We start from the raw sequence: 12,258 nt of genomic DNA on the forward strand, positions 1-12,258 counted from the left end.
TTCGCATCTATTTTTAAAATAATATTTAAAAATTTTTATTTTTAAAGATATATTTATTTTTTAAATTATATGTACTTATTTTTAAAGATTATATATATATTAAAGAAAACGATTTGAAGATTTGAGGGAAGAGTCTCTGAGGAGAATTATCGAGCAGGTTGAGAAATGAATAGTTCACTCGCGTCGTTTCTTTTTAACAAAATGGTAACGAAAATAAAGTTTATTATTTCTCGGACTCGTTGCTTGTACAAAAAAAAAACAAAATAAAATTATATAAAGACTAAGATTCTGACTCTACGATGATCGCGTGCTCTCTCGTGGACTGCCGAACACGAAGTGATTTCGGAAGCCGGACACGCGCGCTTTCGAGCCGTTCTCGCTAGTCTCGGACTCTTATTCGCCGAGCGTTCGCCCGTCTCTGATTGGGCGATCGCGCCTCTTATCCGACCTGCAACGAATTACTTCAATAATATATATATATATATATATATTATTTATTTATTTATAAAATGTTTTTTTTAATTCAGAATTGAAAAAGTATACCTGTACGATCAGATATAACAGGAAAGTGTATCGAACATCCATCTTCATTGTTCAATAAAATTTCAGTAAATGATACATTTTGTGCTTCACTTGTACTGATGAGAGATTTTTTTTGTGTCTTATTTATTTGTTCCTCGAGATTAGTATTAAAATCCTTTTCTTGTACTTTATTTATTATTTTACATGAAGGTCCTGGATTCATGCGTTTATTGACGTCTTTTTCTAAAACAAAATTATTTTATTTTATTTTTTAAAAATATTTATGAGTGTCTCATAACACGCATTACATCTTTCATGAGCAGATAGAAAGGACTAAATTTAATCAAAAAGTTCTGTAACATTTTGTAATGTTTGTAATAATTAAAATGTATACATTCATTCGCAGATCTTTACATAAATTAATTTCTTGTTAATTATTGCAAAAATTGCAAAATATTTTTCTAGTCAATTTAATCCATGTTCTTTACTGCACGAGTAGTGTGCTATTCCTTTATCGAACACTCTGTGTGTATGCGTGTGTACATTGCATACACACAGGATGTCTAATGAGATGTGTGTGTAAAATATTTTTTACATGGATTTTGAAAACTTACTTGTGTTATCAGAATCAGGTAGAGTAGGAAAATCTGCTGAATTTGAAATTTTATCATCCGATGAACTTTCATTAGTTGATGAACTTTGTGATTTGTTTGTATCTGATAGAATTATATATTTACATGGGATTACACTCATGAACTAGAGGCTAAAGCTCAACACGCATGATAAGCAACGACGCGATCTCTGTTAGTGTGCCATCTAGATAAATGTATCAAGAGGCGCGCAAGGAATATCGACTCTCTTATCCCGCCACTTCCTTTTCGAACGTGACGCAATAAAGTCTTGTCAAACCGATTTTCGTGCACGTGTCGTAATAAATTATTTAATCCGCTTCCATCTCCTCTATCAGTATCATAGAGATATTTTTTCTTTTTCCGAATTCTTTTTCTTTCAAAATCTGATGTCAAATCTGATGTATCTTCTGCTGTACACGTCTTTGCTCTTGCTTTTACTAAATCATTTATAACGAAAGAATGCAATATATAGTATGCGTAATAATTACTTATAAAACAAAAATAAATATGACAACTAAATGTTTTATAATAAATTAAATCTTTAAATATCACTTACTATACCCAGTAAACACGTTTTATAACGGCAATATAACATGCGAGTTACATGTAATGTAACATTTGTTACCTTCAGGTAATATAACTGTTATATATCATTTTGGTACTACAGTTATGTAACAAAATTGTGTAATTGTTACGTAATATGCTTGTATCAATGTTATTATAACTTTAGTTATATTCTGATAATATTAATAGAGTGTAACGGAATAACATAACAGTAATGCAACATCTGTTAATTTTTACTATTAACGTTTTTTTATCGGTGGATATGTATATATATATATATATATATAATCATTGCGTATGATATAATTATGTCGCGCCGCGAGTGCCGTGTTGTGAGTTGTGAATATATTAAAGTGCCTATATATATATATAGCTTGTCAATGCTGTAGCAACAAATAGCACCAATAAGCCTCCGAAACATCAAATTATTGTTATAATTATTAATTTATTTTAAATAAGAAATTAGTTTAATTATTCCTATAATTTTAATTATTTCAATTACTTCATTTTTTTAAGCTGAAATAATCCGGATTCAAGCTTACCCAAGCATGTATATATTTACGTATACAGCATTGAATAATACGCGCCACGCTCTCCCCATTTTGCCGCCTATGCGTAGACCGAGGGACGTTCTCTCTTTGCGCAGTATAAAGGGCTAGGAACGGCAGACGTGTAACGTGTGTGTGTAACAAGTGAGAGAGTAATTTTTTGTTCTTTCGGCAACGTGTAGGACATCTTAAAGTACAAAGGTATATGTATATAAAGGTGCTGAAGGATGTAGTGCTAATAAAATATTATTTTATAAGAATCTCGGAGAATTTGCCTCTTATATAAAATTACTCAATCGCTTTTGGTAGTTATAACCTCATAACCTCTATTCGACCACATTTATACAATAATTTGAGTCAAATTAAAAATGCATACTCTTTATTTCTTAGTATATGTTTATTCTCATTAATTTTCTAACTTAAATCGTATATAGTTAAACTCAGCAAATAAATTTAATCTTGGTAACTTTTTCACAGATTCTCCACACTTCTGGAAGAAACAAATTTTTTTATAGATGATTTCACACTATCAGAAAGTAGAAGGCGTTGATGAGATATATACAATAATATATAATAAAAAATAATTTACAATATATATATATATATATATGTAACGACCTATTAATGGTCGTCACTAAGTGCGCCGGGCCGAACACCTGCCCGACGCTCCTGGCCGACCATCCGCCGGGCGCGTGATCCATCCCCTCCGGCGGGATGCCCAACACGTGAAAGTAAGCGCGTGGGGGGACCAGCACCGGTATATAAGCCGGCTCGTTCGAAGAGCCGGCACCAGTCCTGTCCTGAATCCTGATCCTGACATCAAGCCTCTGGGTGTACTCGAGGCTTCCAAGACCAAGATTCCTGACAGTCGACGAAGTACGGGTGTACCCTCTTCGTAGCCTGGGAGTTCCCGGCGTTCGACTTCCTTCTCTCCAACCGACGGAGGTGGGTTTAACCTCTTCGTTGCCTGGGAGTACCCGGCGTTCGGTTCCTTTCTCTACGACCGACGGAGGTGGGTTTAACCCCTTCGCTGCCTGGGAGTACCCGGCGTTCGGTTCCTTTCTCTACGACCGACGGAGGTGGGTTTAACCCTTTCGCTGCCTGGGAGTGCCCGGCATTCGGTCTCCTGTGTCCGGCCGACGGAGGTGGGTTTGACCCTTTCGCTGCCTGGGGGTACCCGGCATTCGGCTCCTTCTCTCCGGTCGGCAGAGGCGGGCGTGCCCCCTCTGACGCCAGGGTGTACCCGGCATCCGACTTTTCCGCAGCGCGCCGCGCCGCCGCCCGCGGCTCCGCGACCGCGAGATATATCGTCCGTCCGCGCGTTAGGAATAAGTTTGTACATAAACATTAGTGTGATCGTCCGCTAGGTTAAGCATATGTATACATAGTGTAAATAGTAATTGAATAAACCAATTGTTAAGCTTAATCACGTGTACGCAAGTTTGGTCTTCCGACCCCGTCGAATCCTGATCCCGGCGAGCCGTCCGAGGCGATACGTAAACCGTACCGTTACATGGCGCCCGAACAAGACCTGACACACGGCAGGCCTAACTTGCGTAGCACCGAATAAGCAGTGCGTGGGTGCATTCGCTCACAAAAGACCAGGTCCTCCAGGAGCTGGAGCGACGCCACCTTGACTCGACCGCTCCGCTGGACACGCTGAGGAAACGCCTGCGAAAACACATGAGTAAACATCCAGAAAACATGCCGGGGACTAGCACACAGCAGAAGCCTGTCAATTTGATCCCGCCGACCATTATCATACCAGGGGACGACCAGATGTCCGACGAGGACGATAGTGACAGCGAGAACACGATGGGCCGTCGACCGTCTCGACCCCGCCAGGATCTGCTGGACCTCGACCGGATGAAGACAATGAACCAGATCCGAAAGTGGGGTCCCTTCTTCGATGGCAAAGATCCCCTTGCCTTTCTGGAACGAACGGAGGAACTCCGAGCCAGCTACGGCCTCGTTCCCGTCCAGCTAATCACCGGTCTTCCGGAACTACTACGGGGCGACGCCCTACTCTGGTATCGGAACCATAATGAGGAATGGGATACCTGGGAACAATTTACTCAGGCGTTCCGCACCCATTTTCTACCGCCCGGATATCAGCGGCGGATGAGGCGTGAGATACAAGGTCGGCATCAACGACCTGGGGAAACGTTCCAGGCTTATTCAACGGCCGTATTGACCATGATGCGGCGAGCCGGCGGATACACAACCCGAGACAAGGTCGAACAAATATACGAGAATATGGACCCTGAGTACCAGCTATACGTTCCCCTGACCGACCAGACCAGCCTCGGATGACCTGAGCACGAGGGCCGTCCAGTACGAGGCTATCATTCAGAGGCGAAGAGAGCGCAAGGCGGAGAGCCCCGCTCAGCCCAGGGCCACTATAGCCGCCGCCACATATAACCGAGAGGAGTGCTGCTGGCGCTGCAAACAACGGGGACACACTCGCCTAGAGTGCAAGCGCCCCCCCAAAAAGTTCTGCTCCCGATGCGGCAAGGACGGAGTACTTACCTGGGATTGTCATCTGCCGTCGGGAAACGCCGCCCGGACCGGGAACGTAGCGGCCGTAGGCCGGTCCAGCACGGAATAGAGTACGACCCCAGGCCGCACCTACGCATACAGATACGTCGAACGGAGGTCCGAGCCCTGTTGGACTCCGGGTCCGAAATGTCCTTCATGGATGAGGAAACCGCTCGACAACACCAGATACCGATTCAACCCCTCGGCACAGGCGGGGACACGGTGCGGCTGGCCGACGAGACCACCACAAACATCATCGGCACTGTCCGCCTAAGATTCCGAATCCAAGGACGGCCCTGTCGCCACAGATTCGCGGTACTGCCTAGACTCAGCAGCCCGATTCTGATAGGCATCGATCTGTGGGCTAAGCTGGGGATCGGTCTGACAACAACTAACACACGCCGGGCCACACAACGAACCACCACTAACGCCAATATCACCGCCTTGAGCACCGGAGTGACCAACGAGCACACCCGACTGCAAGCCTTCCTGGCCACCGAGTTGCCCCTCTTCGATACCATCCGGGGCCCCACCGACCGGGCCGAGCATCACATCCGCTTGAAACCCGGCCCGCCAATCAAACAACGATACCGACCACGGAACCCGGCCATGCAACAGGTGATCGACCAGGAAGTTGAGGAAATGCTGAAAGAGGGGGTCATCGAACCCTCCGCAAGCGGATGGAGCTCGCCGGTAGTCATTGTCCGCAAAAAGGACGGAACTCACCGCTTCTGCATTGACTACCGGAAGCTCAACGCGGCATCCGAAAAAGACGCCTACCCGCTACCTCACATCACCGCCACACTCGATAAGTTGCAAGGGGCCCAGTACTTGTCCACCCTCGATCTGAAAAGCGGGTATTGGCAGATCCCGTTGACCAAGGCAAGTCGGCCAGCTACAGCCTTCACCGTACCCGGAAAAGGACTGTACCAGTTTACGGTTATGCCGTTTGGCCTCCACTCCGCTCCGGCCACGTTCCAGCGGCTCCTCGATACAGTCCTGGGCCCGGATCTGGAGCCCCACGTGTTGGTCTATTTAGACGACATCGTGATCGCCAGCCGTACATTTGAAGATCACCTCCAACATCTGCGCGAGGTCTTCCGACGCCTGAGGGGTGCCAGACTACGCCTAAATATCGAAAAATGTCACTTCAGCCGAAGCAGCCTCAAGTACCTGGGACACATTATCGACCGACGGGGCATCCAGACCGACCCAGGCAAGGTCAGCGCCATCACGGGGTGGCCCGTCCCCACCACGCTCCGTCGAGTCCGCCAGTTCTTGGAGATGGCCTCGTGGTACCGTAAATTCATCCCCGAATTCTTCACCGTGGCCGCGCCCCTCACGAACCTCACAAAAAAAAACGCGCGATGGGCCTGGGGAGAACTAGAAGAACAAGCCTTCCGACGGCTCAAGTAGGCCCTAACAACCGCACCGGTGCTCGCCTGCCCGGACTTTAGTCGTCCCTTTCTCTTACAAACGGATGCCAGCTCACACGGACTAGGGGCCGTCCTCACGCAGGAATTTGAGGAAGGAGAGCGCGTCATCGCTTACGCCAGCCGAACACTTAATCCCGCCGAGCGCAATTACAGTGCCACAGAATTAGAGTGTCTAGCCGTAGTGTGGGGAATCCGGAGAATGCGAGACTACCTGGAGGGGTATCGGTTTACCGTAATCACGGACCACCAGGCGTTAAAGTGGCTGCAGCAGCTCGAGGCTCCCACCGGTCGACTAGGCCGCTGGGTATTCGAGCTGCAACAATTCGACTTCGAGATCAAGTACCGTCGGGGGACACAGAACCAAGTAGCCGATGCACTCTCACGAACTACATCTCAGCGCCATCGTCAATCGACCAACATGTCCCTGGTACAACCGGATACGAGCCCAGGTAGAAGCGGAACCGGAGACCAGTCCAGACTATGAGATTCGCGATGGGCAGCTATATCGCCACGTACTGCACGACCTGGACTTCCGGCATACACCTCCGGGGGAACAATGGAAGAGATGCGTGCCACGCGACCAACGATCCGAAGTCCTGCAGCGACTGCACGACGAGCCCACAGCGGGACACTTAGGGGTGTCCAAGACCATCGCCCGGGCCGCCCAGTTGTATTATTGGCCCGGTATGTTCCGGGAAATCGCGCGATACGTGCGCCGATGCCCAAACTGCCAGGCATATAAGGTGTCGCAACAACGACCGGCCGGTCTCCTTCACGCCACCCCCGTCACGGCACCAGGACAGCAGGTCTCCGTAGATCTGGTGGGACCCCTGCCGAGATCCCGACGAGGACACACCTGGCTCCTTACGGCCCAGGACCGATTCAGCAAATGGCTGGAGCTTATTCCTCTCCGGAAGGCAACGGCGCGACAGTTAGCCGAAGGAATCACCACGCGGGTCATCTATCGTCACGGCTGCCCCGCGCAGATACACTCAGACAACGGAAACGCAATTCACGTCCAGGGAATTCAAACAACTATTGGCAGGGTTCGGGATAGAACATCGCACCTCCCCGGTATATGCACCCCATTGCAACCCGGTGAAACGAGCCAATAGAACCATAAAGACCATGCTCGCCCAGTACACCGGAGAACACCACCAGAACTGGGATGGCCACCTGGACGCACTACAGTTCGCCATTAACACCGCCCGCCACGAAGCCACGGGATATACACCAGCATACCTCACTCACGGGAGAGAGCTAGCCCGGCCTCACGTGGCGGACCGATTCGAACCTGACGAGCAAGAACCGGGGCAACGCAGCCAGCAACTAAAGGAGGCTTTCGAGCTTGTCCGCGTTCACCTGGCCCGCGCGTTCCAGAAGCAGGAGAGGCACTATAATCTCCGACGCCGTGAATGGCGTCCGCAACCAGGAGACCAAGTGTGGAAACGCGACCGGCACCTCTCACGGAAGAGCGAGGCGTTCAACGCGAAACTCGCCCCTAAATTCAGCGGACCAATGGAAGTTCGTCGCCTCATTTCACCAGTCATCGTAGACCTCCGGGATGCACGCGGCAAGTGGCACCGACACGTACATATCCAGGACCTAAAACCGGCCGAAGCAAGGGAAACAGCCGACCCAAGCGACGAACACGACGCAGGGAGTGACGACGAACGGCCTATCGGGGGGCCATAAACCCCCAAGATAAGTATTAACAGACTGTAGCCCTCACTATCCTGGCCAAACCACCGAAAAACTAACGACAAAAAATTGTTTACCGCATTCCAGCGCGCCCCCACCCCGTCGAATGGGGTATATAAAGGGCAGCCCGAGCCGCACGACCGGCCTAATCTATGATGAGCTCGCTAGAGAACGTTAACGATTTGTTTGGGGACCTCTCCTCGTCATCCGACGACAGCGGTGGAGGGTGGAAACGGCGACCAACCCCCGCACCACTGACGCCGACACGAATCGCACACGTGCCCCGGCCCGGGACGACCATCCAGCGGTCCGACATGGAGACAAGACGGCGGGCGATCATCCTCGCTACCCCGCCTCTCCCGCGGACGACCCGTCACGGGCCAGGGGTATTGATGGCGTTACGCCGCCAGGCCCGAGCGAACGCGCCGCGCCGATCACCCGCCGCGGCCGGGCAGCAACGAGGGTCTAACATCTCGACCCCCGCAGCCACCGAGTCCCGGCCCGGGAACCTGGCCGCCGTCTCCGGCCGACCAGCAACCGCCCGACCATCCGGCCCGCCTACGCTCGGACCCACGTCAACCCACCGCGCGCGCCCACCACCGCCGCCTCCGTCGAACACCGCCGCGACGCCGCCAGTGCAGGTGACGCTGGGGGATGGCACCGTAGTGGAGGTTCCCTTCCACGCCGCCACGATCAGCCGGAAGTATCGGCTACGTACGGCGGCGGGGAAGTGGATCATCCGCTTCGACCGACAGGGTCGACCACGGGCCGTCCACCCCCTGCCTGCCACCTCCCTGTAAAAGGGGAGGGTGATGTAACGACCTATTAATGGTCGTCATTAAGTGCGCCGGGCCGAACACCTGCCCGACGCTCCTGGCCGACCATCCGCCGGGCGCGTGATCCATCCCCTCCGGCGGGATGCCCAACACGTGAAAGTAAGCGCGTGGGGGGACCAGCACCGGTATATAAGCCGGCTCATTCGAAGAGCCGGCACCAGTCCTGTCCTGAATTCTGATCCTGACATCAAGCCTCTGGGTGTACTCGAGGCTTCCAAGACCAAGATTCCTGACAGTCGACGAAGACGGGTGTACCCTCTTTGTAGCCTGGGAGTTCCCGGCGTTCGACTTCCTTCTCTCCAACCGACGGAGGTGGGTTTAACCCCTTCGCTGCCTGGGAGTACCCGGCGTTCGGTTCCTTTCTCTACGACCGACGGAGGTGGGTTTAACCCCTTCGCTGCCTGGGAGTACCCGGCGTTCGGTTCCTTTCTCTACGACCGACGGAGGTGGGTTTAACCCCTTCGCTGCCTGGGAGTGCCCGGCATTCGGTCTCCTGTGTCCGGCCGACGGAGGTGGGTTTGACCCCTTCGCTGCCTGGGAGTGCCCGGCATTCGGTCTCCTGTGTCCGGCCGACGGAGGTGGGTTTGACCCCTTCGCTGCCTGGGGGTACCCGGCATTCGGCTCCTCTCCGGTCGGCAGAGGCGGGCGTGCCCCCTCTGACGCCAGGGTGTACCCGGCATCCGACTTTTCCGCAGCGCGCCGCGCCGCCGCCCGCGGCTCCGCGACCGCAAGATATATCGTCCGTCCGCGCGTTAGGAATAAGTTTGTACATAAACATCAGTGTGATCGTCCGCTAGGTTAAGCATTTGTATACATAGTGTAAATAGTAATTGAATAAACCAATTGTTAAGCTTAATCACGTGTACGCAAGTTTGGCCTTCCGACCCCGTCGAATCCTGATCCCGGCGAGCCGTCCGAGGCGATACGTAAACCGTACCGTTACATATATATATATATATAAGCACAATTTATAAAAGCTCGCATTATTAATCAGGTACGTATGTGATAATTAAGTAAGGAGGCATAAAAACTATTTTGTTTTTAGTTCCACATTCTTAAATAGATTAGCCTTGCTCAAGTTTAACTATCACTCTGCATTATTACCTAATCTTGTATTTTGTAGCTTTTAAATAGCCAAAATTAAAAGTTTAGCCACATTTGCATAAATCATTATAGACAGTGAAACGATAATTATGCTTGGGCATTTGGGTTTCTATTTTTGTTTTTGAATTTTATCTATTACATGCTACTGTAATACATATTGCCATATTCTGAATAGTGCATTGTTGAGTATACAATTACAAATACTTACAATTTCTTTTTAGTTACTAATAATTAATATCAATAAACACTTTCTATTATTGTCATAATAGCAGTGTAAAAGCAAATTACTAAGAAAACTATTGATATTTAAAATTATATTATCATAATTTTTTTTTATTTCTCTTTATCTTACAGATTTTTCAACTGTAATTGCACTCAGTATCTTCAATATTATACACCTTTGTACTACCTTTTTATCCATCATAAGTTTAAATGAAATTTTTTTAATGGATCGTTTTTTCAAAAATGCCAAAAGATATTGCCTCATTATCTAAACGTAGAAAAAACCAATTGCTCAATGCACAAATTGCACAGTACTTGACAGATCATAATCAGCCATCTACTTCTCATATAACACCTTTATCTCATAGTTGCCATATCGATCATGTCAGTCTACTCAATTATTCAATTGCCAATAAGATACACAACGACCAGTTATCAGCTTCTTCCATGGATTTTGATATTCCTCTAACTCAAAGCAATGTCTTTATTCACACGGGTGATGTTGCTGATATTGGGACAACACATATAGCGGAATATTTGTCAAATGACTCCAGTAATGAATCCTTCGTTGAAACTAATTGTGACATTCCAAGTACTATCAATATAAGTTTATCAGATAAATTGCGCTGTTGGACTGTACAAAATAACGTGTCACACAGAAGCGTGAATGCATTATTAAAAATTCTTTCTTTGCATGGTCATTCTGATTTACCAATAGATGTTCGAACTCTTATGAAAACACCTCGAAATACGTCGTATAAAATTCAACCAATGAATGATGGCTATTACGTGCATTTCGGAGTAACAGATGGACTGAAACGTTCGATTGCAAAGTACTTTCAAGTTATCCCCTATAAGATAGAAATAAATATAAATTGTGACGGTTTACCTTTGTTCAAAAGTTCGCGAGCTCAATTTTGGCCAATTTTAATATCAATCGAAACTGATTTCTACACTCAGCCTATCGTTGTTGGCATATATTATGGTAACAAGAAACCTGCTGATGCTAATATTTATCTGAAAGAATTTATCATTGACATGACTGAAATTCTTAGAAACGGCCTTGATGTTGATGATCATAAGTGTTGTGTAAGTGTCAAGGCACTTGTTTGCGATGCACCTGCAAAGTCGTTTCTTACTTATACGAAAGGTCACAATGGATACTTTTGATGTTCTAAATGTATTCAAGAAGGAGATGCATTGGGCCATCGCATTACTTTCCCTGAAATAAATAGCGAATTAAGAATTGATTATTCTTTTCAACATCAACAACAGCCTGAACATCATGTGGGTTACTCAGATTTATTAAATTTAAATATAGGTATGATTTCTCAAGTTGTTTTAGACTATATGCATCTTGTATGCTTAGGAGTTACCAAACGTCTTCTTCAATTCTGGGTTAAAGGCCCTAAAAATGTTCGACTTACGAACGAACAACTGCAGGCTGCGTCAGAAAATATAGAGTCAATGAAATGCTTCATAACTAAAGAATTTAGCAGAAAACCGAGAAGTTTTAACGATATCGATAGATGGAAGGCCACTGAGTTTCGTCAGTTTCTTCTTTACACTGGTCCTGTGGTTTTGAAATCAGTTTTGCGGAAAGATTTGTATAATCATTTCCTTTCATTCAGCTTAGCAATCCGTATTTTAGCTGATCGTAAACTGTGTTTAGTTATGAATGATTATGCTCAATCTTTATTATGTTGGTTTGTTTCGCATTATGGAGAATTGTATGGTTCGGAACACATTACGCATAATGTACATAATCTCGTGCACCTTGCTTCTGATGTAACCCGATTTGGCTGCTTAGATTAATTCAGTGCGTTTAAATTCGAAAACTGTTTGCAGGCAATAAAGAAACAGATTAAGAATTCGCAAAAACCTTTACATCAAATTGTTAATCGTATAACAGAAGAAAATGCTGTACCTATTCAAACTCAATACCGCAAATCGTATCCAGTTGTACACTATTCGAAGTCTGCAATAAAGATCAAATTTCTCGAATTCGATGGATTTTTCATCTCAACAGAGGATTATGAGAACTGTTGTCAATTGAATGATGATTCGATTTTTATCGTAACAAAAATTTTTAGCAACAATAATGTTCTTTACATAAAAGGAAATCATTATAGCAACACGAGGTCGTTTTTTTTCA

At 47.0% G+C, this 12,258-nt stretch overlaps 1 protein-coding gene across 1 annotated transcript; it reads left to right on the plus strand.

Moving 5' to 3' along the window:
* The first annotated feature begins 10,221 nt into the window (after positions 1-10,221).
* On the plus strand, positions 10,222-11,692 carry LOC114942276 (uncharacterized). Its single transcript, XM_085483325.1, has 2 exons — positions 10,222-11,390; positions 11,473-11,692. The coding sequence occupies exon 1, from the start codon at positions 10,347-10,349 to the stop codon at positions 11,271-11,273; it is 927 nt and encodes a 308-aa protein (XP_085339451.1). The 5' UTR covers positions 10,222-10,346; the 3' UTR covers positions 11,274-11,390; positions 11,473-11,692.
* The last annotated feature ends 566 nt before the right edge of the window (positions 11,693-12,258 follow it).

Source organism: Nylanderia fulva, unplaced genomic scaffold (genome assembly GCF_048542155.1).
Source record: "Nylanderia fulva isolate GAGA-0341 unplaced genomic scaffold, ASM4854215v1 Scaffold243, whole genome shotgun sequence".
Taxonomy (NCBI): Eukaryota; Metazoa; Arthropoda; class Insecta; order Hymenoptera; family Formicidae; genus Nylanderia; species Nylanderia fulva.

What these genes read in the sequence shown, in the direction of transcription:
- LOC114942276 (XM_085483325.1), top strand. Translation starts at nt 10,347, where the DNA reads ATGCCAAAAGATATTGCCTCATTATCTAAACGTAGAAAAAACCAATTG.